The following is a 27,275-nucleotide window of genomic DNA, read 5'->3' as shown; positions in this document are numbered from 1 at the left end:
TCTTTAAGTTTCTAAATAAAGTGAAATTCTGAATGATTTTCTTTTCTTTTGTGAGGTTTGCTCATTCTTGCCTTAGCAGTGCTGATTTCTTTTGGGCATACTGGAAATCTGTAAAAAAAAAAAAAGTTTACAGTTAAGAACCCTAAAACAGGGTATAAGAAAAGTATTTTATTTTTTGCCTTTCTAGCTGTTACTATACAGTGTATTTTACATAAAATGGTGAATTCTTATCAGAACCATTATTTAGAACATTCAGATGCTATCAAAACTGGTTTGGGCCTATTGAAAATAGTAAAGAATATTAAAATTTCAATTAATTTAACATCATGGAAAATGCAAACATCTGCATTCAAATGCAAATTCAAATAAATAACTGATTTTTTTAAAAAAACTAAGAACTATTTGAAGTATGAAAAGCAATAATGTAACATCTGTTCTTGTCTTTTTTCTGTGGACAGCTCACATTTAAACACTTGATCTGCTATTGCTTTTTGTAAAGTCTCTTTTCCATGAGCATTTGTAATATGGAACTTACTTGTCTGTGTGTTTTTTATAGTATTTACCTGTATCTCCTGAAATTTTGAAAACCTCAAACTAGTATAGACAGAAAAAGAATAATGAAACTGTGAAGGAAAGGAGATGCTGTTTGTACCTTAGTTATAATTTGTAAGCACAAGTGATTCATTCATCCCTGTGTGCTTGCTACCTGTCATTTTATTTAATCTCTCAAAGCTGTTAAGAGTTTTGGAACGGAAAGACAGATCATTTCCTCCTTCCCACCCCTGACAGTGCAAGATTTTTTTAAGGACTGAACTAAATTCCATATTTTTACAGTTGGCAGAAATAGCACAGTTGTACACCAGATATGAGTGTTTATTCACTGAAGTTCACATTTTCTTAAAGCCAGTTCTGAATTTTGAAATATAAATGTAACTGTTTCCAAAACTTTAAAGAGATTGTATACTTTAAGTAATTAAGACATAATTCCTTTTTCAAAGAACTAAAATGCCAGGAAAGTGGTAATCGGAAAATATTTTTCTTCCATGATGGATCTCCCTTACATCTTTTCTGTGATTCATCCTACTTCCCTCTTCTGACAGGTGTTTTAATTAGTGTGAAATATTCCAGATCTGTTACTTCTTTCTGAAGCAGCAAGCCACAGTCGTCATCATCAGTCTTCCCTTGCTTTGAAGTCCTGTGTTGTAGTTCTGTTGAGAAGTAAATCTCTTTTATAGGGTGTCTGTTACTTAGTTAATCACTGTTAAGTAGATTAGAATGAAATAAGGCAAGTGGAGATAGAAAGATTGCTTTAGTTGTAGGTTTTCGATGAAATGGAGATTTAGCATCTGCCCAGAAGCTTTCTCATATAGGTTAATGTTTTGTGCGATCAAAAGCATGTTTGTGTATCACTAAGATTCAAAAGAAAAAGTATATATTTGTTTCAAATATATGGATTAAGTAGGTTAAATCTCTGCTTTTAGGCCATTCTGTAGATATATTCTGCTACTTTTTATCTTTTTATATTATTGAGGTATTTCTGCAACTGTGATTATGCCCCAAAACATCCACCCTTCCTCTGATTATCTCCTCCACCTCACTTCCCTGAATTTTCATCCCAAACAAAAGAGATCCGATCAAATGTGGGCAGTCTTCATTCACAGTGCAGTCAATTTTATGGCTAAATGCAGTAACTTCACATCCAGCCTGATGAACTGAGGTCTTTTTAAAATACTGTATTGGTGAAAACAGGCTGTCTGATGTTAACTGTCTGCAAACTGTGTGAAAGTTTACACTGGATTATGCTTCCTAAAGTAACCACCAAATGATTTCAGAAGGGCCCAAGGATATCCGGAGGAAAATAAAATCTGGGAAATGGTTATATATCATCTGGGACTGGAGTTAGTGGTGGTGGTTGTTATCGTCATGCATCCCTGTTTACGAACTGCATCAACAGTGCAGTGTGCCATCTACCAGACAGTGTACAAACACTAAAAAGAAATGTGATTTTGGCAGACTGTATAATCTTCCAGTAGTATCAACAAAAACTTTTTAACCAAAATGTGTCCTTGATGCAGCTGTGTTTTATAGCAATGAGAACAAATTTGCTGTGAGAAATATTTGCTATGAATGTAAGTGGAGTCTGTGCTGTGAAATAAACACCATGGAGTCTCTAGTTCCTTCTTGAAGTCTGGATGAAAAGAAAGAATGGACCATAAGGCTGCAATCCTAAGAATACTTTCACAAGAGTAAACCTCAGTGAATTAAATGGGACTTACTTCTCAGTAAACCTGCTTAGGATTGCTCCCTAAGTGACTCACCTGCATTCCAGAAAAACCAAACAACCTAAATCCAGATAGGAATATTTGCACTTGCTGCATATTTTTGGGAGATAGTCACTGAAAAGGAACCTGAAGTTGTATGCTAGTGCAGATGTGATGTTGTGGTCTTGGTGGGTGGGGCAATGGTATTACCACCATGTCTGCAGTCTTTCTAAGGGCCTGTGGGAACAAGATTCATGCACCCTGCATATTGCACAGCCATGTAAATAGATGTGTATGTCACAAGTGAAAGGGTATAGTATTTCAAATCATGAGCAAAAGAATAGTAGGATTTTAGCTCACTGGCACCTTAGAGAACAAGAAGATTTTCACTGTGTTGATCTCTAAGGAGCCACTGGACTCAAATCCTGCTGTTCAACTGCAGACCAACATAGCAACCCACTTAACTGTCCTCATGAGCAAAAGAATCACCATCTATACATGTTCTAAAAGTTCATCACATATTCAGAAATATAACACAGGTGAACACTTGTGGTAACGTGGTCATGTACCATAATATTTCACTGATTCTACCTGAGCTTTACTCTACAAACAATTGAAATGACTGTCACATTAAAAGTTGAAAGGTTCACTAGCTGTTGTAGAACCCTGTAACTTTTGCCTAATTTGTTGAGGATTATTTTAGTTGTCACATAATACGAACATCTAGCACTTCATTGACAGTACCTGCTGAACTGATGCCTCAGATCCTATATAGCTCATCAGCACCATGGTCTTTGCAAGTGAATTTGAAATTTCATGATGAGGTAAGAGAATTACATTAGAATTCACATTTACAAATGTCACTAACTCCTCGTTGAAATTCTATTGAGGGGTGTGTGTGTGCCAATAAAAGTGACATATCTTTCGTGAAATACTTCCTTTTCACTTAACTGTGAAATCACCTTGGTGATGTGATTGCTCTGTTGTTTCTGCCTGCAACGATGAGGACTCTGTCTTTGTGTCTTTTTAAAGAAGATCCCATAATTGGTGATCAGTCCTAGGCTTGGATCATCTTGGTAACTGTCCCAGTCTGCTCACATTGAAATGGAAACTTGGCTTTGTAAAAACATAAAAGCAAGGCCCAGTTAGGAGTTCCAAGGCAGAGCTCCAAAACATTACTTGTACCTGGCAACAATCTGTGACTGGAAAGATGTCTCTTCTGTTCCCTGAAATAAGGAGTGTAAATCTCCTAAAGCAGCTTTCATGGCCTTTAGAAAATGCATAATGGTGCTTTTATCATGTTGTGAAGTCTGCACAGATACTGCTTGTATTGCACACAATAGAAATACCAGTTTATCTCCCATGTACCATCCCTAGAGGTTCTCTTAAGAGCATGCTGACTCCCCACCAAGTCATGTGGCTTGAATCAAGGCTGCAGTTATGTTGCTTCTACACAGCTACTTCAGTATCTTCCTACATCTTTCTGCACAGGATTCCTCAAATGAGAAAATGTAAATGTATATGTGACTTGTCCAGAGAAGTCCAGGCTAGCCCAATCTCGTTGGATCTCAGAAACTAAGCACAATCTAGGCCTGGTTAGTAGGTAAAGGCACCCTGTGCAAGCACTGAGTCATTACTGACCTATGGGGGGATGGCGCATCACGACGTTTTCTTGGCAGATTTTTTGTTATTACTTGGATGGGAAACCACCAAAGAAGTCTAGGGTTGCTACTCAGAAGCAGGCAATAGTCAGTCACCTCTCTTCATCTCTTACCTTGAAAACCATAGGAGGTCACGATAAGTCAACTGTGACTTGAGAGTACTTTTCACACACAAATGCATGCGTAACTAATCTTTTTATTAATAAGTACGGTTTTGTTGTTTAGAACTAATTATGTTCAAAACTTACTGATGATCTGAAATTTCTTCAGAGGACAGGATTAGGGTAGACAGCTCCAAGATGGGAGATTCCTGGAGATTTGGGGCATGGAACCTAGGGAGGGTGGGGTTTGGGGAGGGAAGGGAGCTCAGTGGGTTATAATGTCATAAAGGCCACTCTCCATAGCAGTCATTTTTCTCCGGGCAAACTAATATCCATCACCTGGAGACCAATTGTAAAATTCCGGGAGATCTCCACACCCCACCTGGAGACTGGCAATCCTAGACAGAATAGAATTTTTATTTTGCGAACAAATTTTGGAAAGTTATTCTGGGTTAATGGAGGAATGGATCAAGATATCAACATAGGCAGCAAGTAGAAATGTTGCCCAGTGGGAAAGCCTTTCCTCGCCTCCATTTCTAGTACCTGGACAGGGGCCATTTCCACACACGTTGTATAATGCACTTTCAATGCACTTTCACAATCCTTTTGAAGTGGATTTTTTGTTCCACACATGGAAAATCAGTTTCAAATGTTCACTAAAGAGTATTGAAAGTGGATTATCCAACATGTGTGGAAGCAGCCAGTATCTTTCACTTGCTTAGCAGGGATATTACATCTACCTATACAAAGCATTTGATACGGTTTGTTGACTATCAGTTTTATTTTAAGGAGCTAAGGTTTGATGGCACCAGCCTAATTCTGTCACAGGGTAGGCATTCACAATTTCTGTTTTCTTCAGTTTTGAGATTTGCAATTGCAGTCTTCTGAAATATTTCTGTTATATGTGTATTTTGAAACAATTATATCAGGTTAGGCAATCTCTCCTGGGAACTGCTCAAATCCCCAACTGCAGTTCTTCAGTTTGAGATTTTAATTTTACCTGCAACGATGACACACCCAGGTTCTCTTTAATTCTCTTTTCATCTTTCAGCCACACACAGATTCTCTCTGCTCTCATGCCACACCCTAAAAAAAAATTCCTTCAAACAGAGTTCTTGGTAGTATTCAGATTTGCTCTTATAAAGTTGTGATGTTGATATTTCCTGAAAATTGTATTATCACATATCTGCCCAAGGAAAATTGCTTGCTTATGTCATGTTCTATAGATAAATGATTCAGAACAAGATAAGGGATAAGGAGGCCCTTTCATAAAGTCTGATGGCATGCTTTGTCAAAGAATGATTGGAATAACTGGTTTACAATCCACAATGCTCATTTTAATACTGTGCATTGTCATGGCACATCTTGGCCATTTTCACACTGTTTACTGGCCATGGAACATTGCTCCGAAGTCCCGGAACAACAGTGTCTTCCTGGCACGATTTCACACGAGAACTTCTCACACAAAATCACGCCAGGAAAACACTGCCATTCTGAGAGCTCGGTGCGATGTTCTGTGGCCGGTAAGCAGTGTGAAAATGGCCTTTGCTTCCACTTTCAGGATTTCTATATGCTTCCTTGTAGAGGAGGAATGAAAGAAAGGTTGACAGTGTCAATATTATATATAGTACGATGCACATTACAGAGGATCAATCCCAAATAAATCACTTAGGAACAAGATGACAGGAAAATCTAGCTAGGTAATGCAGGCCTTGAAACCTTTCAGTGATTAAATGACCCTAAGAAATTTAATCAGATTCCTGGTCAGATATATCTCATTGCTGCTAGTTGAGACTAGAGATCATTGGATTGTTCTCTAAGACCAACAATGGAATATTACCCTGAAAAGTTTTTAAACAAACCGTCCTCAGAAGTATGAAACTCAGCAATTGGTGTTGTATTTTAATTACAACCTTCCCAATACTTGTTCTCTTCGCCCTGCTGTATCTGAGCAAAGAAAACAATAGACATATATATAGTAAGAAGATACTATCTAGTGACTGGTACTTTGCATTCTTTAGATTCTCTGGGGCTTTAGCACTGCTAAATCTTGATCCAACAAAAGGTATACTTTTGCACTTTAGTCTAGAGCATGGAATGAAGCACAGCTAAAGAACGGTTGATAAATTGGACCAGTTGCATTTCAATAGGTTTTTTTTCCAAGTTGCATTTTATGATGGCACATAGGCTCAGTTAAGACATCATATCATTCCATGCTTAGTTCTAAGTAGTTTAAATGCTTGAGCTTCTGAACATACAGGCAAGGTTCTCATATAACAACAAACCATGGTGTATTTTTATGGAATTGATTCTGTGGGTAGGAGAAGTTAGGATCATGCTGTCTTTCCTTTCCTCACATCATGTGTGTCTCAAAAACTGAACACTTCTGCTTTTGTGGCAAACAAAACCTGGATTAGGCTGTGGATTAGATTTCTGAGTTGGAGAAAAGAGAACAAACTATAGTTTGTTGTTGTGATATAGTGACAAGCCGCAGGGGGTTGCAGGGGGTTGCAAAAGCAAAAATATAACTAATTTCAAGATGTTCACAGAAGGAGCAAGTGAGCAGTCACAGGCATCCCCCTCATAGATGTTCTTGTTGCTTGAACCTTGCCACAGACCTCCCACTCCTGTCTGCTTTTCCCTGCCTTCTCTTCAGCATCACAATTTCTAGGAACAATAGCCTCAACAACAGCTCTAAGTTTGGTTTGTCAATTCAGACATCATGCCCAACCATAGTTAGCCCAAACCAACTATGGTTTCTAAATTATTTCACATTAGGGATGGGTGAACTCTCCCACCTTGGTTTAAATGGGCTCATTTTTTCCCAAGCTTCTTCAGAGAGTTCTCAGGATACTGTACTGCTCTGTACTTACTGTGCTGTGGCGAGAATGGGGTGAAAATAAGTTTGGAATATAGCTTACAGATTAATGAGGCTAGAGACTTTTGGACCAAAATATGTACTGAGATGTCTTTGATACTTTGTTATAATGTTGCAAAAAATCCAGAAATGTTGTTATTATCATTGTATTTGGAAGATGTTAATAGAAATGATAAGATATTGTTATATTATATGATATCAGCAGCTAGAATAATATATGCTCAGTACTGGAAGAGAGAAGAAATACCTGAAATTGAAGAATGGACAAGGAAATTGTTGTACATGGCTGAAATGGACAAACTAACAAGAAATTTGAAGGAGCAAGAACCAGAAGCATTTTTGGAAGATTGGAAAAAGTTGAAAAAATATATGAAAAAGAAATGGGTTGTTAAGGGACAATTATGGTCTTTCGAGGGGTTTTAAAGAAATTAAGTAAGATAAGATATAATTAAGATCTTTACTAATAATAAGAAAATAACAACTTTAGTATAGAAATAAGGTATTATTAATAACGGGGGGTTGGAGTGCTGTTGGAAGTCATTATCGAAAAGGGGGGAGGGGAGGGGTGGGGAAATATACACAGGGGAATTGAAATGGAATGTATTTGTATTTGAAATTGAATATATATTGACCCATCCAATAAAAATCTATTAATGAAAAAAAAGAAAGAAAAAAGAATGAAAAAAAAAGACAGATTAATGAATTTACACAAAGGAGTATAGCAAACGCAGTGTACAAACTGTGTACATGTGAACTCATGACAATCAGTTTGGGAGGATCCAATGCTCCTATATCACAAATTTATATCTCCATGGTTTAATGTTTGTCCTCATTCTCATGCTAAAATACTGGGTGCAATGTAGAGGAAAGCAGTCAAGGGAATACAAATTTGTTGTCCAAAGGAAGTTATCTTTCCAAAAAATCCCTCTTGGATATGCTTCCTGCAGTAGTGTCAAAGTGACATGCTGAAAATGTGTGCAGGAGATGTTCACATTTCCCAGACAGTCCCAGTTTGTGTTCCTGCACAAAAATCAGAGAACAATCATTTCCCCAAGTTTCCATCACTGTTACCAGGTTGCATTGTGAAAAGATACTTAGTGATATTAATACAGATAAATATTCTGAGGAACAGTCCTAAACTATTTTAATATATTAAGCAAACATCCATTTCTGAATTTTCTTAGAAGTACTCTTCGGGCAGACCCCCACAAGATTTTTTTACAGCAACAGGGCTGGGATCTTATGACTGAAAGGAGTTCAGAAAACTCTCTCTTCCCCCTTTTCCTTTCTTCCTACAGTCCCCCTGACTCTGCTGACAAGCTGGTCCCAAAGGTTATGGACCCTTTGGGGACAGATAGGATGCAGAGGTGAGAGATGCAGTGATGGGAAGGGGAATTGCTAGAAATTACCCCCTCTCCTTTTGCACAAGGCCTTTCATAAATTAACAGCATTATTATGTACTACCATAATGCTTGCACTCTAAGCTGAATGGAACACTTCTGTTAAAGACGGGGGTTATCACAATCTTTTTTTGCAGGCCTCCCTTGTTCGTTCCATTTGAAAGACCCAAGCCTAGGTATTTTTAAACCATCAAAAATACCACTATATTTTTGATAAAAAGCAAATCCTTGCCTGTGATAATTGTTGTACTGGAAGATGATGCTTGTTCCCCCAGGTCTAGAGATGTTAGGTCCCATATTGAACATAACATGCTATTTTTGACGGGAAAGTTCTTCTGTAGCTGCTGGCAAAGACATGTTTTGCTCTTAGCAAGATAAGAGGAAAGATGTCTTTGAAGCATTTTTTGAGAAATTTATTCACTGTTGCCACTTTTCCGCCAAGCTGTGCATTATTGTCACCAGGGTCCGGTGGCAAGACAAGGTACAAGGTATATAATAATAACAACATTCAATTTATATACCACCCTTCAGGATGACTTAACACCCACTCAGAGCGGTTTACAAAGTATGCTATTATTATCCCCACAACAAACACCCTGTGAGGTGGGTGGGGCTAAGAGAGCTCCTAGAAGCTGTAACTGACCCAAGGTTACCCAGCTGGCTTCAAGTGGAGGAGTGGGAATCAAACCCAGTTCTCCAGATTAGAGTCCTGCGCTCTTAACCACTACACCAAACTGGCTTTAACATCTAGGCACAAATACAGACCATAATTCTAGATTTGAAACACTGAAGGACATTTGTTACCCTCATTCTCAAAATAAAATTCATATAAATGATATGTTGGAAATTGGGAATGTAGATTGTTCATATTGTACCACGAATAGGATAAGTCACGGGTAGGTGCAAGTTTCCAAGTGTCTTCAGTGAGGAACTCAGCTTAAGTAATTTGGAAAAAAATGGGCAACAGATTTAAACATTTCCATCCCTTTAGCGCTATGCAGTCATTTACATTTCTGCTTGGTGAGAGGAGACTATCAAAACCATGCTTGCCTGCTTGACCCCTCTGTCATATCAGTCCCATCCCTGGCGACATTAAGTAGGAACTAATTTTTATAGATCTGCCCCCTATGAAAGATGCACACTGCAAAAACTGTCTATGCATATTGTGCTCTTATTAGATCCCTATGCAAATATGACTGATCACTGTACAGTCAGTGTGGGTTGGGCAACTGAGCTTGGTGTTGGAGAAAACCATCTCTTTCCTGTTCAGAGACTTAAAATCTCCCTATGTGCTTGTCTTTCTGAGATATGACACTGGGTCTCAGGAAAGTTCTCATGTAAGGCACAAGGGTGTTGTCTAATCAGGGTTAGCTCAGCATCCTATCTACTGGAGAAGACAGAGGCTACAGTGAAATTGTATGCAAAGAATAGCAGCATAAAGATCTAGTCCAACACTCATTGAAACTAACAATTAAATTGTTTAGAGATTGTTTTAAACTTTTAGAATAGCATGAAATATGTTACAAAAACAACTCCTAGGGGGTGGGGGTGGAGATTCCTGCCTAGTAGAAATCTATGTCACTGTTGTTTTCCAAACCTTGTTTTCAGGAAGAATCATTATGATATTGTAGTGTTTCTTTATTGTATTGTATTGAGGTCTCGAGGTTCAAATATTATATGGCATGATATAATAGTATAGCCCATGATTTTTTATGCTACTGTCAGGTTCCGCCACCCTGTGAGGCACCAGCCTGCCTGACTTTAGCCTTAAAGGACCTTCAGGGAATAGGTGGGATCCCACTCTGTGGAAGGAGGGGGGGTTATACCTCACCCTCACACCCACTTAGTCCACTCGCAGCTCCCTTCAACCTGACCTTGTCCTGGCTGCCTTCCATGACAGCTGTCCTCCTCCAGCTGTTGGTCCTCGCCCTCACCCTCCCACCAAAGGATGGGGTTAGCCGGCTTCCACCTGCCCTGTCTAACCCTCTGCGGCTTGGGTGCCTCTTTCCCTCTCTCTGTTGCTTGCAGGTCCTGGACCAGGGTGTCCGTTGGGGCAGCTGGGTTGCTGTCTCCTAGCCACCTCCCACCCTCTACTCCCGGCGAGTCCGGGGGCGGAGCCTCAGACCCCAGACGGCTACAAGAGCCACACAAATAAAGTGAAATGTTTTGCTAATTGAACTGATGTTGTTGTATGCAAGAGAAGTGAGGCTGAAATATTGAGGCACCAACAAGGATTTTATCTTCATTTCCTTTTTCTAGAGCTATTCTAAAGACCAAGTTCTTTCCAGTATGTTCAAAATGCTGCACTAATATTCCTAAACTATCTGGATTCTAAAAGTGGTTTTGAACCAATGTGATGGTAGAGTTGCCAGTTTTGGGTTGGGAAATTCCTGGAGATTTAGGGGTGGAGCCTGAGGAGGGTGGGGTTTGGGGAGGGGATGGAGCTCAGCAGGTTATAATGCCGTGGGGACCATCCTCCAAAGCAGCCATTTTCTCCCAGGGAACTGATCTCTGTAGCCTGGAGATCAGTTGCAGGGCTGGATCGACAAGGGGGTGGGGCGGGGGGGGGGGGGGTAGTCTGCCCCTGGCACCACCAAAAAGGGGGTACCAGGCGCAGCTCCCAGCCACTGGGACTGTGCTGGAGCTGGCAGCGGCAGCACGGGCTGCTGAACGGAGAGTTAGGAGGCCGCCCTCACCATTTGCCTGCCCTGCCGATGGGGTGGCAGACTTGCCGCGCGCGCAGGACAGGGAGTGCACGGCAAGCCAGCCGCCCCATAAGCAGGGCAAGTGAATGGCATGGGTGGCCTCCCAGCCTCCCAGCCCTCCGCTCAACCACTTGCACTGCTGCCGCCAGCTCCACAGAGCCCCTGCACCAGGGTGGCCAGCTTCCCTTGCAGATGGCACGCCTCAGGCCCTGCATGATGATGTCACAGAAGTGACATCATCATGCAGCGCTGGGAGTGCATGCTGTGCGTGCATGCATGCAAGAGGGAGAGGCCAGACTTGAGTTGCCCTGTGCGCCGGCAACCCTAGATCCGGCCCTGATCAGTTGTAATTCTTGGAGCTCTCCAGGCCCCATCTGGAGGCTGGCAACTCTTGGTGGTGGTTTTGCATTTTACTTTATAACTGTTTTTTTAATTTTTTCACCTTGTGCCATCTTCCTGATGCAACAGATTCTTAAACATCAGATCATGTAATGCACTTTTAAAACATTTATTATATAATTATTAATAAATCAGACTTTGTAATACTTATTTATACTTTCAATTGCTTATCTGAATCTGGGGCTGGGTTCTACTAGCTGTCCCACAGGTGCAAGAGATAGGAGGGGGGACTCTTGCTCTTTTTCTCTCCTCAATACACCCTGTCCTGTGTAGCTTTTTCTTTTCATTGGCTGCACAATGCCAATGTAGCCCTTTTGGAGGTCAAAAGGGATCCCTTCCTCCTTATTTCTTATTGAATCAACCTCGCCTTTCTGTCTAGGGACATCTCCTGTTTTTGGATCCATCATTAGCTCCCTTGCATATTTTTTTTTAATCAAAATATCTCTAGGAAGATCACACTTGGCTCATGTGGGAGAAAACAGTTCCTAATACTTATCATTCCTTCAGTAAAATAATTTTAGAATGTCAGGGAAAACCGCTCTTTATTCCAAATGTTCAATGTATTTTCTTGTTCTAAAAAACCTATTCGACTTGCTCTTTATTGTAATATAAACTTTCTATACTTGTTCACAAGAGGAAAAGAATGAGGCTGAGGACATTCTGTATCTTTGATGTCAGAAAGCTGTAATTTCTTTCTCTTCTCCTAAACAGAAAATTCTTCGCTTTTGTGAAATGTTCCACCTGCTAGCTTTGTATGACACATTTAGAATACTGCTGCCATCTACAGGGTAGAAATGTAATGTCTGGTAAAGGGAAATACTTGTGAGATAAGTTGTAGGGAAAGTTGTTAATTAGATATCTAATTAGTTTATCTGTATGCAAAATTTGAATTATATCATCTAGCATTCATATGCTGGAAGAAAATTGGGCTTGTTTTCGATTATTTCAAAGACTTCCACTGTAAGGATAGGACTACACTTACTCATGTTTAAAACTAAAAATAATCAGTAGGCTACAACAACATCGCTCCTCTGATTGAGAAAGTCATCTTCTGATAGAGAACATAAGAAGAGGCCTGCTGGATCAGACCAGTGGTTTGTTTAGTCCAGCATCCTGTTTTTTCCTTACAGTGGCCAATCAGATGCCCCAAAGCCCCCCCCCCCCATTGCCCAGCAACTGGTATTCAGGGGTACACTGCCTTTGATGGAGAAAGTGTTAGAGGAAGGAAGTAATTAGGATCAGCACATGATCTACAGCCCATGATGTACACCATTCAGTCAGGTGCCCTTCTGAATTCTTGCTGGCATTCTGTATGAATAGGTGAAATATCTTATATTGCTTTATACTGACCACACCTGGTATGGGATGTAAAAGGAGAACTGTGGCAGTTTGAGAATTTTTAAAGAAAAATAAGGATAAGAGAGAGAGAGGGGATCTTACCATATAGGGGAAATGTAACTATAATCTAAGCTAGTATAAGGGTTAGGCGAATTTTATTCAGAGTATATGAATAAGAGTATAGTTAAATAAATATACTAATGGGGTATACTATATATATTACGTTAGTGGATCAGATTGTATATTATATAACGTGACTGTGCAATATTGTGTTGTGTGCTGTGCCACATTGGTGGCATGGCACACAGTAGGGGTTTTATAATATATATTATATTGACAGTAGTATATTTGATAGAATATATGTTTAAAAGAAATAGAATATGTTCAAACTAAGATTCTTGTTATATATTATACTATATTATACTGGTCTGCTATATTGAGGGGTATAAGATGTATACTATACTATATTGATAGTATAACCGATAGATGTATACCATATTGATAGTATATTTGATATATATGATAGAATATCTGAAAAAAATTAGAATGTGCTTAGAGTAAGGGATACCAATAAGTAATAAGAGGGGTTAAGGGTTGGAAAGCTGTTGGAAGTCGATAGGGAGCGGGGAGGAAAAGGGTGGGGGATAGGGTCAATTAGATATTAAGGGAATGTATGTATTAAATTTGAAAGGTATACTCACCAATAAATTTTTTTTTTAATATACTGACCACACCTGGTGAGTGATGCTTGGTAGTAATAGGTCAATAGAATTAAATAATGTGATCAATATCTATTTATTTATTTGCAGATTGTGCAGGCTGTGGAAGAGATATAAAAAATGGACAAGCATTGCTAGCCTTGGATAAACAATGGCATTTGGGATGCTTCAAATGTAAGGCCTGTGCAAAAGTGCTGACTGGAGAATACATCAGCAAGTAAGCCACCATAATTTATTTTTCCTTCTTAAAATATACTCTAGTCATGCCTTTTTAAAATTAGCAATGACTTCAAAGCCATCTTGTGACAGGATCTGACTGGTGAATACTGAGCCAATCTTGATCTTTATTCATGAGCAGATACTAATAACAGTAAAACTAGTCCCCTTGCCCAGCAAGACTAACTCTTCCAATTGAAGTATTATGTAAACCAGGGAAAGTAGGATGCTTCCACTTCAGCACTATGTTCCTTATCTTCAGATATCTACTAGTGCTGAGAACATCACCAGTACAAAAAGATGATTGTTAGATGTTGAAGAAGCTAATGTTTATCTTGTGGATTTCTTTCAGAGATGGTTCACCTTACTGTGAAAAGGACTATCAGGTTCTCTTTGGTGTCAAATGTGAAGCATGTCGCCAGTTCATTACTGGGAAAGTTCTAGAGGTAAGCAATGTCCATTCCTTAGTAGATGTGATATTTTTAAGGAGCAGAAAAAGTAGCACATGATGTGTTTGGTGATAGAAGAAAAAAAAGGGGAGAAAGGCTGTCCTGCTAAACAAACAGTAAAAAAGTGCAGCCACACAAAAGGGGAAAAAACACATGCAATTAATGAAAAATGAATACAAAATCTAGTCTATACAAACATACACCAGAATATAAAGTCAATGACTACGCACCAGAAAATATGAATTAAAAAAATACATGAGGCAGCTGTGACCTTGCATTGTACAGACCTGAAAGGGAAAAACTGGTTAAGTTTAGGTAGGTTTGTATTTCAGTGGTGGCTTTATACAAGAAAGAGAGGAGGAAGCATATTCCACATATCTGAAAAAATAATAACATTTATTTATTAGAAGAAGATAATTTGAAATGCACTGCTAGCAGCCATTGAGCTCCAACTTTTTGAATTGTGGATGTTTTTGTATAATGTTATTCAGGTCTCATGTTTTTTTTAATTCATGTTTTCTTGGGAGTAGTCATTGACTTTATATTCTGATGCATGTTTGTATCAAATAGATGTCATTCATTGTGTCAGGTTTTTTCTAATCAAATGTGTGGTAGGTGACATAGCAGGACACCGTTTTCTTCGTGGTGTTTCTGAAACTGTGTAACATCACCATCTCTAGGAAGGATCCTCCTTGCTCCTTCTGTCCTACTTTTGGCAACAGGCCCAGCTAGTTTTAAAAGGGTTTTATTGTTTTTATCTGGAGTTGATGGCTGCGTTATATTTGTTGATTAGCTTTGTTCTAGCACTTTACTTTGTGGTCTACATTTGTATGTTGGTTAGTATGTGATTTTTGTTTGCCACTTAGGAGTTTTTTATCACAAGGTGGGATGTATATATTTTAATAGATTAAAAAGATCTTCTTGAATGCCAGGGCCCCTTCCCAGGTCTGAGACAGGTGACAAACTTAAAGAGTTGGAATTTGTTTTGTATCTGAACTGCTTGGCTTCATTTCCGGTTTTGTTTGATATTCTTTTTATAGAGAAAGATATATAGCGTACTTTGCAAAAGTGTTTGTTTAAAACAGAGATGCAACCAATTTGGAACAAGTTTTTATATAAATGTGAAATGTGTTGATCATTAAGAGTAACAATAGATGCTGGGTATCACTGGACTAGTGCCAGCATGTCTACACTAATTCAGTCCAGATGAAGTAGCATTTGATCCAGTAGTTGAAAGTGTATGTCTGTGAAGAAGACGGCAGATCTAGCAGCTTTTGGAATTTGAGGACAGAGGAAGTATTTATAGTCAGGAGAATATACTTAGGAAAACATGTCGTAGGCTGAGTTATGTACAAATGGCTGGCTTAAGAATTTAAGAAGAGCCCTGCTGGATTAAAACAATGGTCCATCTAGTCCAGCATCCTGTCTCACACAGTGGCCAGTCTGTTACTATGGAGGGCCAACAACTGGGCATGGAGGTCGAGGCATTCCATGAAGTTGCCTCCTGTCACTGGTATTCAGAGGTTTATGGCCTCTGAATGTGCAGGTTCCCTTAAGTCTCCATCCTCCATGAATCTGTCTAATCCCTTTTTAAAGTCATCTATGTCTGTGGCCATCACTACATCCTATGGCAGTGAAATCTACACCCGAATCACATTTTAATAGCTCATTGTTTAAAGAAGTATTTTGGCATCAATCTACAGAATCAATCTAAGAAAACTGTTGATTAACAGTGTCATCTTAGGCAAAGTTATACCCTTCTAAGTCCATTTAACTCAGTTGGCTTAGAAGGATGGATGACGCTGTAAGTTTCCTAATATTTGTAGGATTAAACAACCAATGCCTCACTAGAATATATGAATAAATAAAAGACCAAAGGAGCTACAGTGTCTCATTTTCTGGAATCCAAACAATGAATTGTTTAGCATCTTCAGCATTTTCTTACTGTGACAGTTTTTTGCTGGAAGTAGCTTCTTGAATGCTTTGCAGCGGGCTATGTGTTAAAAACATTTTTAAAGCTTTGTGCTTTCTTTAAACCTTTGTATAGTTTTCTGTAAGTTTTAATGAGTAGATTTTAAATAGTATAAAACCTGGAGCATCCTGGCAGAAACACACAAGGGGGCAGCACTAGTCTCCCTGAAAGTAAATCTGAGTTCTTCTCTAGATTGAAGTTGTGTACCTATCATGCTGCATTCTCACCTTCCTAATTTATTCAATAGAATATGCACTTAGCACAATAGAATATGCACAATAGAATATGCACTTAGCACTGTGTTGGAGACTGCATGACTAATGGGGGAACTCTGGCTGGTACAAAGTAATATGCTGACAAATGGCATGTACACATGGTTTACCATGGGAAGATCTGTTTAAATATCTGGTTAACCCCTTAATCTGGTTAACTCTTTAATCATCTTCAGATATCATCTTTGAAACTTAAACTACGCTGAACTTATCAATAAATGGTACTACAGAGACAATTTTTTAAAAAAAATATACATCCGGAAGGAAACCTTAAATAAGATTTTATATAGTCAGTTTGGATTATGTTTAGATATATTAAAATCTCCCTCTGAGGCCCCTCTTTAAGTGCCACTTTGGCCATAAATTTGATGGGTTGGATAGGATATCTTCCCCAGTGGGGTCAAGATTCTGGAATTCTACTCAGGGCGGCTATGTGGTACTAGTAGTTTGGCACTGAGCCAAACCAGTATTCTTTATACAAGCATTTGGGCTCTTCATTTGAAGGTATGTCCTGTATTGGACTTTTCCTGCTTGTTAGTCATTCTGTTTTTGTTGTATTTTGTTGATTGTCTTTAATTACTGAATTGTTTTGAATTAGATTTGTGAACCACCTTCAAAGTTTACTGGAGCCAAAAGGTGTGGATTTTTAAACAAACAGTGGCATGTGGCAGAGTTTTCATGTATTCCTCCCCATTTGTGGTGCCCCTTCCAAGTCCTGGAAGAATTGTTTCTGGGATCACTGGACCATGTGAAGAAATAGCTGCATGAGGCAGGACGCTGGGGGGAGAAGAGACAAGGGAGTGAAATCACTCCACTGGGAGGAGGGGGCAATTTTATGACATTGTTACTCCTACAGTCCCCTAACCAGTGCCACTTTTCCTCCATGGCCAGAAGGGGCTACAGGGCCCTTTTCACGCTACTTAGTGGCTTCCAAAACATGGTGAAATATAGCGCAAAAACGCGGAAGATAGCATCTTCTCGTGAGAGTTTTGCGCGATGTCGCACAAAATTCTCACGAGAAGATGCTATCTTCCACGGTGTTTGCACTACATTTCGCGATGTTTCGGAAGCAAGTAAGTAGTGTGAAAAGGGCCCAGGAATACAGAAGATTCCTCTATATTCAGAATGTGGGAAAATTCTTTGCGGCTTCCATGCATGGCTGGCTGGATACAAGCCAGTTTCTACTTCTACTACATATCCTGGACTCTTGTATGTGTATAATAGGACAGAATGAAGACTCTTCCTGTTCTATTTTTGAAACTATTTGCAGAGTTGGTTGTCACATAAGGTTTTAAATCTGTTTCATGAGACTATCAGGCAAGAAAGAACATGTGTGAAATCAGGGTGTTTTTTCTGGGGAAAGAGGTGGTGGAACTCAGTGGGTTGCCCTCGGAGAAAATGGTCACATGGCTGGTGGCCCCGCCCCCTGATCTCAAGACAAAGGGGAGTTTAGATTGCCCTCCGCACCACAGAGCGGCGCGGAGGGCAATCTGAACTCCCCTCTGTCTGGAGATCAGAGGGCAGGGCCACCGGCCATGTGACCATTTTCAAGAGGTTCCTTAAATCCGTTCCCCTGCATTCCTGCTGAAAAAAAGCCCTGTGTGAAATGGAGTATGGAAACTATCCTGGAGGACCTCTGAGATCAAATATTAGAGACATGATGGTAGGCCTTTGACAATACAATATTAGAGACACATTAACTGAGCAGTGATGAAGACCTTTAAGTTGTATGACCCTTGGTAAGGACAATCAAAGGGCACCATAGTTTATCACTCTCAGCTTGATGACTTTCTCACCATTCTTCACCTACTTTTTAAAAGAAGAAGAAAAGTCATTGGTTAGAAATAGTGTGTAAGATCTCAAGTTCATGCCCTTGCCTCTTGGCTTACTTACATGAAGCATAGCAACTAGTTGAGCCATTATGTACACTCATTTAAAAAAGTGATATATATCTAGCAAGGAATAAATCTGGGACATGTACAAGAAGGCGTACAATTTATTAAATGGTAATTCTACATGGCGCTATTGCTGTGGTAATAACTGGCAGCAGTTTTGCTAGCAGAGAGCACCCAGCATCAAAAGGAAATGGCTTGTTTTCTGCCGAACCATCCTTATCTGTAAAAAGATGGTATGAGAAGAATGTGACTTATCTTAAATAACCTTTTTACTAAACTAACCTTTTAAAATCTCAGTGCAGATTAGAACTTCTCACATGATTCTTTTCTAAAACAGATACTAGTAGGGAAAATGTGTATATTCAGGAGTGATAACCAATATACACATCTGTGTTGCAGCATACAATTTGACATTGTAGATGTGCAAGAAAGGAATGAATTTCACTTTTTAAAATATCACAAAGGTAAGAGGAGGGGGGGTTGGGTTTGCATACCTACCATTATACAAGTTTTTACTCCAGATTATTTCATTCATACATCTGAAACTGTTCATATAGTACTATCAGGCTACTGCACAAATAGGTACAGTATTTGAAACTATGAGACAAGTTAGTAACAATGGTACTGTTACAAGTAGGAAATTGTAAATTGCCACCACAGTTGGAGTGAAGAGGCAGACCCATAAGTTGGGAACTAAATGGCTGCTTTATTAATGTAACACAGAGCTCATTTCAAGGGGGAACGCACAGGAACACAGTTCCCCAAAGAGGTCACATGTCAGGTGGCCCTGCCCACCTGACTCTTGGCCATTTTGGGCCCATTTCAGCCTGGATTGGGGCCGAAACAGCCCACGCCAGGCCTCTGATGGGTGGTGGATCACTCTCCCACTCAGCAGTGGCCCAATCCTGACCATTTTGGGCCCCTTTTCAGCCCCCTTTTGCCATTTTGTGCCCAATTTCGGCCCTGAATGGCCAGGATTGGGTCCAAAACAGTCAAGATAGGTGATGTCAGGGGGTGTGGCATATGCACATCAGTTATGCTAATGACACACTGTCGGTGGTGGAAAGGAGTGTGGCATATGCTAATGAGTTATACAAATGAGGTCCTCCAGCTCTTTTTCTACGAAATGATCCCTGACGTAACAACATATTATCAAACACATTAAGAGACTGGGAAACCAACTCGCTGACTCTCAGCGCACCAAAAAAGGCTATCAAGGAGACTGCATGGAAAAGCACCTCCTCGAACCTAGAATTACAGACCTCAACCCATGATGCCTTCAGGCCTAAAAGAATTCCCGGGGAGATGGACTGCCTCTGGTCTCTGGGTGCTGCCACCTTGCGGGACCACAAAGGGCAAAACACTTAATCTTAAACGTAATATAAGGCAGGAATACAGAGAGTAGACATTGCCCTCATACCCCCCTCCCAAGGTAGCTACATTATTGGCCAACAGATACAGTGACCAAAACTGCACGCAGTATTCAAAATGAGGCCACACCATAGATATATGTGGGGACATTATAATATTGGCCTTTTTATTTTCAGTCCCTTTCCTAATAATCCCCAGTATCGGATTTGCCCTTTTCACTGCAGTTGACACTTTCACTAAGCTATCCACTATGACTCCAAGGTCTCTTTCCCTCTCAGTCTCAGCAAGTTCAGGCCCTATTAGCATATACTTGAAGTTGGGGGGGTGGGGGAGGTTGTTCCAATGTGCATCACATCCTTGCCTACATTGCAGTTCATATGTAACATTATTGCCCACACACCTAACTGGTGGAGATTCTCTTGGAGCTCTTCACAGTCAGCCTTAGTTTTCACCATCACGTCATCTGCAACCTTGGCCACTGCACTGTTTTATGCCCAGTTTCATGCTGATAAACAGCATGGGAGGCAAGAAGGACCCCTTTGAGTTCTTTGCATCAATCCTTTTTCTGTTACCTTCCTTTTTTGAAGGCTTAGTCCTTTTAAAATTTCAAGAATAATGAGCAAATCTTGTGGTCATCTGAAAAGCATTTTTAAAAGCATCTGTCTGTCCAAATTGATTTGCCTGAGGACGTTTTAACTTTCAGGACCATTCCCATAAAGCAGCTAGGCCCATTTTAGATTGGGTATGGGTCAACACAACAAAAACTGATGCAAATAGAACCACAGTTTTGACAGGGACTATGGATAACTTGCTCATTATAAAATTAAAATATTAAACTGTATAACTATATAACTTTGAGTGGAAGATCCTGCCCAGGCATTTCCTTTCAAAATCCAAGCAGCTGCTCTAGACCACTTGCTGTTGTTTAGTCTATTTCAGCATCTGATGGAGTCGACTTTAGTTGACAAAAACTTAGACTTTTAAAATAAATAAGTTCACCCGTAAGGTACTACAAAGACCATTTTTTTAAAAAAGTAGACAACTACAGACATACACACCTCTGAACGTAGAAGCCTCTCCTAAGCTGACAGATGGAGGGCTTTTGCCACTTTTCACGGGTACAGGAAATATATGTTACAGAGCTGACATAGTTTTATGTCTGACCATCATTCCCACTAGAGTTTGACTAATTAGAATCGAAAAAGAAGTCAAATCCCAGTATAACTCTTACAACCAAGATAAAAATTACAATTAACCCAACCCAATTATTAAGCCAGTTAAATTGCAGATTTAGTAATGGAGCTGAGCGAAATATGTCAGTGAAATTTACATCTGTTGATATATGACATGATCACATAATGTTATACCTCAGTTTGCCAGGAAGCTAACCAAGAGAATTCAATCAAGGACAATTTTTCAAGGAGACTGATTATGAATTTGAAGACTCTTTTGTGTGAATTGTAATGTTTACATGGTGATCAGGCTGCTCGAAACCTACTGATTAAAGACTAAATTAGCCTTTTGGATGTACTTAAAAGCACTGGGGCTCAGTTCTGCTTAGTTCTAGAAGGTATAATTTTATCACACTGACAGAAAATCTCCAAAGTGCTGATTTCAGCACTTCGCATTGAGGGAAAAATGCTCTGAATAGCTCTATTACAGTTATTACACTTAAGAGTCTAAGAAATTATACTACCCTCATCTGCACCCATATTTCCACCCACCCCCCTTTCCCCCTCAATGGACTAGTCCACTGATTGCTCTCTTGAACTGAACGGTCTGAAGAGTCTTTCTCTATCTGCACTGTGCAACAACGTAGGAGGAACAGAATGTAGAGTTGTGATTTGGAATTTAGAGCAGACTGTGCCATTTGGATTAAGAAACAGGCTGCTGTAATTGGATCAATGAAAGTGTGATGTGGGGATTTTTAGCGTCAGCACGACATTTCTCACAGCACTTTGAATTTGAGAAAAGTGGAATGTGTTTTTCACTGGACTGAAAAGTTTAAGAAAACAGACCCAAGAAGCCTGAGCAGAAGGTAAATGACTCCTTATGAAATATAGGTATGGAATTTGCACTTCTAACTGGAAAATGACTGTTAATTATCCCAAAAGAGAGAGAATACAGTTTAAGAGGAAAAATGAGATGGGAGAGGGAGGAAATGGAGTGGCTAATCCATCTCCATATCTGTACATGGCAAATTAACTGTGAGAGTAGAATATGCTTGTTTACAGTCCCTGTGCCTTCTTTTTTCTGTTGTTGGATATATTATGCTGTGTATAGGTGTGTATAATTTTCTTATTGAACTGTTACATGTGTGTTATGCCTTTGAATGTATTTTATGTTGAAAAATGCTTCCCACAGTGGTCATATTTAAGTCATTTTTTCAAAAATGAGTTTTAAGTGTGAAATGAAGACGCAAAAAAATGTATACATGACACATGCACAGACACATAGATAAAACAGCTCTGAGGAACCAACCCAAAGGGTTTTTTATTATTTGTTAAATAATATATTTAATTAAATAAATAATTTATATTTAATTAAATAATAATTTGTTAAATAAAATATTTATTATTTGTTAAATATGCATGTTGTTGTCATTAACCAGAAATACCAGTTGACTTGGGGGGGAAATAGCTCAGTTGGGTATGTGCTTCTAATGGCTATTTGAATCAGCAGGTGAAGCTTGTCAGGGTAGGGAGATAAACATTTATTGCCTGCTAATTGCTGGAGGTCAAATTGCTGTTAAAAGCACAGCTAAAGTGGCCTTTTCAAACTTTGCCAGCTCTATTCAGGAAATACCTTTAAAGTTACATTTTTATCATAGTTACTTTCTGATCAGTAGCTCAAATTACGTATCAGACACCACCTTCTTAGGGCTTGTTTACATATTCATTGGAAGAGTACAGTTAATTATTATCTTCACAGAAATCTCCTGGGTTTCTAATTGTGCTGGATACTTGCCTTTGTGGTAAACTTGAATTGTTTAAAGTTATTATTGCCTAAGAGGATCAGGCTGCATGTCTGCTGAGAAGTTTTGAGCCATGGAAATGCATCAAAATGGTTGTTAAAACGTAATGTATGAAACTGGCAGTGTACCAGCAGAAGTGTGTTGATCACAGCTGCTTTGAGGGCAGGGTTTTGGAGGCCAGTATACTCCTTAATGCTAATAAAAAGGAAGTCTGGGGGGCGGGGCGGGTGGAATATAAAGACTGGTCAAGGGACAGAAAAATACTGTCCCCTCAACTTACTGTAACAGAAATAAAACAGTTTGGATTATACTCTCAAATACTTGATTACCAGTCAGAATGTATTGACCAGATTTCTTTTTGCAATGGCTTGGGATTTACTGGTTAAGTTTCAACCACCAGGTGTTTCCAGTATATGGTTTTTATTCGTGCCCAAAGTGAATTTATTGTCATATTTTTGAGGCGTAAGGCAAAGAGAGGTTCTCAGATGCTCTCTGAGCAAACGTACCATTCCTCTTAAATTAAAAAACCCAATGGTTTATATATTGAAAGGATAGACATAACAACAACAGCAACTGTACTTACATATTGCTTTTCTTGACAGATTAGTGCCCCATTCAGAGCAGTGAACAAAGTCAATATTATTATTATCCCTACAATATAGCTAGGGAGCTGGGGCTGAGAGGAGTGGCTTACCCGAGGCCACTTACTGAGCTCACAGCAGTAGTGAGATTTGACTCAGCAGAGTGCTGATTTGTAGCCCAACCACTCTACTACTATGCTACAACAGCTCTCTATCAGAAAGGATAGCTAGATTCAGAAAGTAAGGAAGGTTTCAATCCAGATAATAGTTTCAGGGATACCATAAAAATTCATTATCCCTGAAATCTGGGTCATATTCTCTAATCTGTTTGGGAGGACTAGAGAATCTCAAATGTATTCTTCCATTATTCTCTATGGGGGAAACTATCTAGAGGGCTGAGAGAGGCTTTTTTCAAGCAAACCCCACCAAATTTATAGGGAACGTACTCCTTCCTCTCCAATAAAAACTCCAAGTTTCAGGAAGATTGGCCCACCAGGTCCAATTCTATGGGTCCCTGAACAAGGTGCCCCAGCCACTCTCTATTGTTCCCTGTGGGGAAAACATTTCCACGGCTTCCAAGCAAAGAGAAACCTTAAGCAAAGGCAACCTCTGGCCAGAAGCCAATCCCAATATGAGTCCCACTCACAATGCAAGCTGAACTAGCAAAACTCAACTGAACCAAACTACAGCAAGGGACCCAATGTCATACCAGAGGATCCCAGTGTTGAACCAGGAAACCCCAATGTCGAACAAGAGAATCCCCAAACTGAAGCAGGGGAGGGTCTTGCTGGAGCTGGATAAGCCATGGTGTGGAGTTTAAAAGGTGACCCAGAGGAACAATAATCATACAGATTTGTGGTACATTCTTCAACAAACGTAAAACTGGCACTTCTCCAAATTAGTGAATAATTTATAAATATCTTATGATGTAAATGATCATTTGTTGTCAGTAGTGGTGGTGGAAAGCACCATAAAGTCATAGCTGACCCATGGTGATGCCTGCTGGGGTTTTCAAGGCAAGAGACTAACAGAGGTGGTTTGCCATTGCTTGCCTTTACAACCCTGGTCTTTTTTGCAGGTCTTCCATCCAATTACAGACCCTTCTTAGCTTGCAAGTTTTGACAAGATTGGACTTGCCTGGGCTATTCAGATCAGGGTGCTGTCAACTGGCAAAGACCTAAAAGAATACAAAATCATGGAGTGGAAGCTAGTTCAGGTCCCTGCAACAGAGATAGAAGCATCTTACTGGCAGTACACACACACTTACAGCATGCACATACCAAGAAATTTACCTATGTAATCTAGAACATAATGTACCACAGTTAACATAGGTAATGGGTTCAGATTATTCATGCAAGTAAACTGTGGGGTCGCTCAGGATCTAGTGCTATTTAATTTATTCATTATTCATAAATTTCATTTTTAATTTAATCATAAATGGAGTGGAATCAGGGCAGATTATAAAATAGGCTTCAGAAGGTTCTCACAGCTTGGTTGGCTGGCCTGTTTGATTCATCTAACAGATGAGATTCAAAATATATAATGTTTGGAAAGTGCCCTATTTTCAGGTAGGTATGCTAAAATGACTATAGCAACATAGCAAGGAAGGAGACCTTGAAATCATAACCGATGAGGGAAGCCTCAGTGTACTATGGCCATCAAGAATGTGAGCTAAGTAGGCTGTTATGAGCACCCACTATGTTTCACAATGAATTTAACGCAGCTGACCAAAATAAAGGGAAAAACAACTAAAATAATTGTGCAGATAGAGCTTTTTTCTTTCAAAAACAGGTTTGTTAAATCTTTTAAACCTAGGAAAAAGCTGTCTGAAGCAACCCCATTCTGCCACCATTGTATAAATGTACAGAGTTAATTGAGAAATAGTATTACAAAACACTAAGATTTTTAGTGTAATTGTCGGTAGTAATTAACAGACACAATTCATTATCAGGATGATGTGATGCCTGGTAGCTTAGATGAGGAAGGATAGATTTATCAATGGCTAATTCATGCTAATTTAGAATGGATTCTCCTGGTTTGGAGGCCATATAATCTAATTGGCAGGTGCTGGAGATGAACAAGAGGGGTGGGCTAACAGCCATCATGTCCTGCTTGTGATCATCCCAGAGGCATTTGACTGGCCATCATGAACAACGGCTGTTAAATGGACCTTGTGCCTGATTCAGTAATCCAGCTCTTATATTCCTATAAAGAAAGCTGTAAAGGAACTGCCCTCTTCTGCTTCAGTTTCTGTTCTAGTCTGTTGTGGAATGCTGTTAAGAAGATCAGCGGAATGATTTTGAACACCCACTGGGCAGTTTCATAGTCATATATTCATAGTAATTTGTTTACTGTTTTTAAAAATGAGCATAATTATAAATGAAATTTATTTGAAGTGGTGATGAGTATACAATAGGAATGCCAGACCTCTGTTGGGCATGGGTGATCCCCCATCCCTGCCTTTTACACCCTGGCCCTGCTAATTTAACTGGTGGAGGGGAAAAGAAGGGCGGGGGAGGCAGGCCACCAGAGCATGTGGCGAAATGGCGCACACATATGCTCCTGATCCTATGTTTGAGGTTGATTTTGGCTTTGCTGATACCCTGTAGCTTCCAGTTTTCAAATGGAAGTGACATCACTGGGGCCTTGGAGCATGCACTCATGAAACATGGATCACCCCCCCCCGCCCCGCCTGTCTGCTGACCCCCTTATCCCCCAGGATTGGTGTGAGGATAAAATGGAAGTGTAGAAAATGATGTAAATCCCTTTGGGTCCCCACTGGGGAGAAAGGCAAAGTATAAATGAAATAAAATATAAATAAATAAATAGTTGGATTAATCCTGTTGTGCAATTTACTTGAACCGTAATGCCTGTATGTAAGACAATTCCTTTTCGTCAATTTAAATGCAAATCGCTTGATAGAGCTAATATGGTAAACTACCAAGAGCTAAGAATCTGATTTTCATGTCTGAGTGAATGAATATATCTGTCGTATGGTAAGCACTACTTCACCCATATTTTAAGTATATCATTATCATTATCATTATCATCATTAATGGAGGGGGAACTCTGATAAAAAACAAGGTGTTACTCAATATGAAAACATTCAGTCAATAATATCTGTCACATATCTTATGGAAAGCACCATAATATTGGAAGGAGAGACATACTTGTACAAGCACAGAATTGTGGTATTCACTGACAGGATTATATAGCAGACATGTTGGAAACCCATAGCACTGAGATTACAGAGCAAGTTGTATCACAGCAAGGCAGCATATTTCTTAACTTTATGAAACTAGATGGAAGATGTAAACTTAGAAATAGAGTGTTTATAGATGTATTATGCAGCTCTATACTGTGAATGACCTACTCAGTTAAGTTTTATCTCCCGCAGTTTAAAAATATAGTCAACTCTAGAACCCTCTTCTGGAACAACTACCATATCATGCAAAGTTCATATTAGATCCAGTTATATTATGAACAGATATAGTATCTATCTTTGCACTACCAACATAGCTCAGATTGACTTTCTGCCATCAAAAGTAGCTGATCCTCTGCCCAGCCCAACTATTACTTGAAATTAACTAGCAGCGATGGTGATAAGCTGACATTTGCTTTAGGTATGGGTTAATTTGCCTTTAGCAAGTGTTGGATGATTTCATTTTTGGCATTTTCCTTAAAACACAATGTCCTTTAGCTGGTTTTGTTACATTTGTATTTACTAAAAGGAAAGGAAGAATGTGTACTACTGGTATCTTTCTTTTGTCCTTATGTTATGGCTGTAATTTTCAAGTGTCCAAAGACAGATCGCCACAATAAAATTGTAGTGAAAAAAGAAGAGGTTGGCAAAGGAGCATCTCGAAATGATATGTAAAAAAACAATTCTGTAGCTCTGCCGATAAGGCAGAATTGCACTGATACTAACACAGAGTCAAGCTGAAAGGTCTCTTGCAACCCATTCTGTAACTTAATCTTGTGCATGCTAGAAAAAAGGAAGGACCGAGCTATATATTACAATTTTTAACAAGTGTCTAGGTTCCCCCAACTCGACATTGACACAGTCACACATCAGGAGTGAGA

At 39.4% G+C, this 27,275-nt stretch overlaps 1 protein-coding gene across 9 annotated transcripts in view; it reads left to right on the top strand.

Annotated features, from left to right (window-relative positions):
• ABLIM1 (actin binding LIM protein 1) overlaps window positions 1-27,275 on the top strand; it is a 224,231-nt gene that overhangs the window by 95,496 nt on the left and 101,460 nt on the right. For all 9 annotated transcript variants that reach the window (XM_054982177.1, XM_054982176.1, XM_054982172.1 and 6 more), the window contains exons 5-6: window positions 13,553-13,679; window positions 14,031-14,124. In XM_054982177.1, coding sequence (XP_054838152.1) covers window positions 13,553-13,679; window positions 14,031-14,124 — 221 coding nt within the window. The remainder of the gene's footprint in view (window positions 1-13,552; window positions 13,680-14,030; window positions 14,125-27,275) is intronic.

This window comes from Eublepharis macularius, chromosome 6 (genome assembly GCF_028583425.1).
Source record: "Eublepharis macularius isolate TG4126 chromosome 6, MPM_Emac_v1.0, whole genome shotgun sequence".
NCBI classification, from domain to species: Eukaryota; Metazoa; Chordata; class Lepidosauria; order Squamata; family Eublepharidae; genus Eublepharis; species Eublepharis macularius.
The sequence above is the reverse complement of the archived record's forward strand: the minus strand, read 5'-3'. Positions and strand labels throughout refer to the sequence as shown.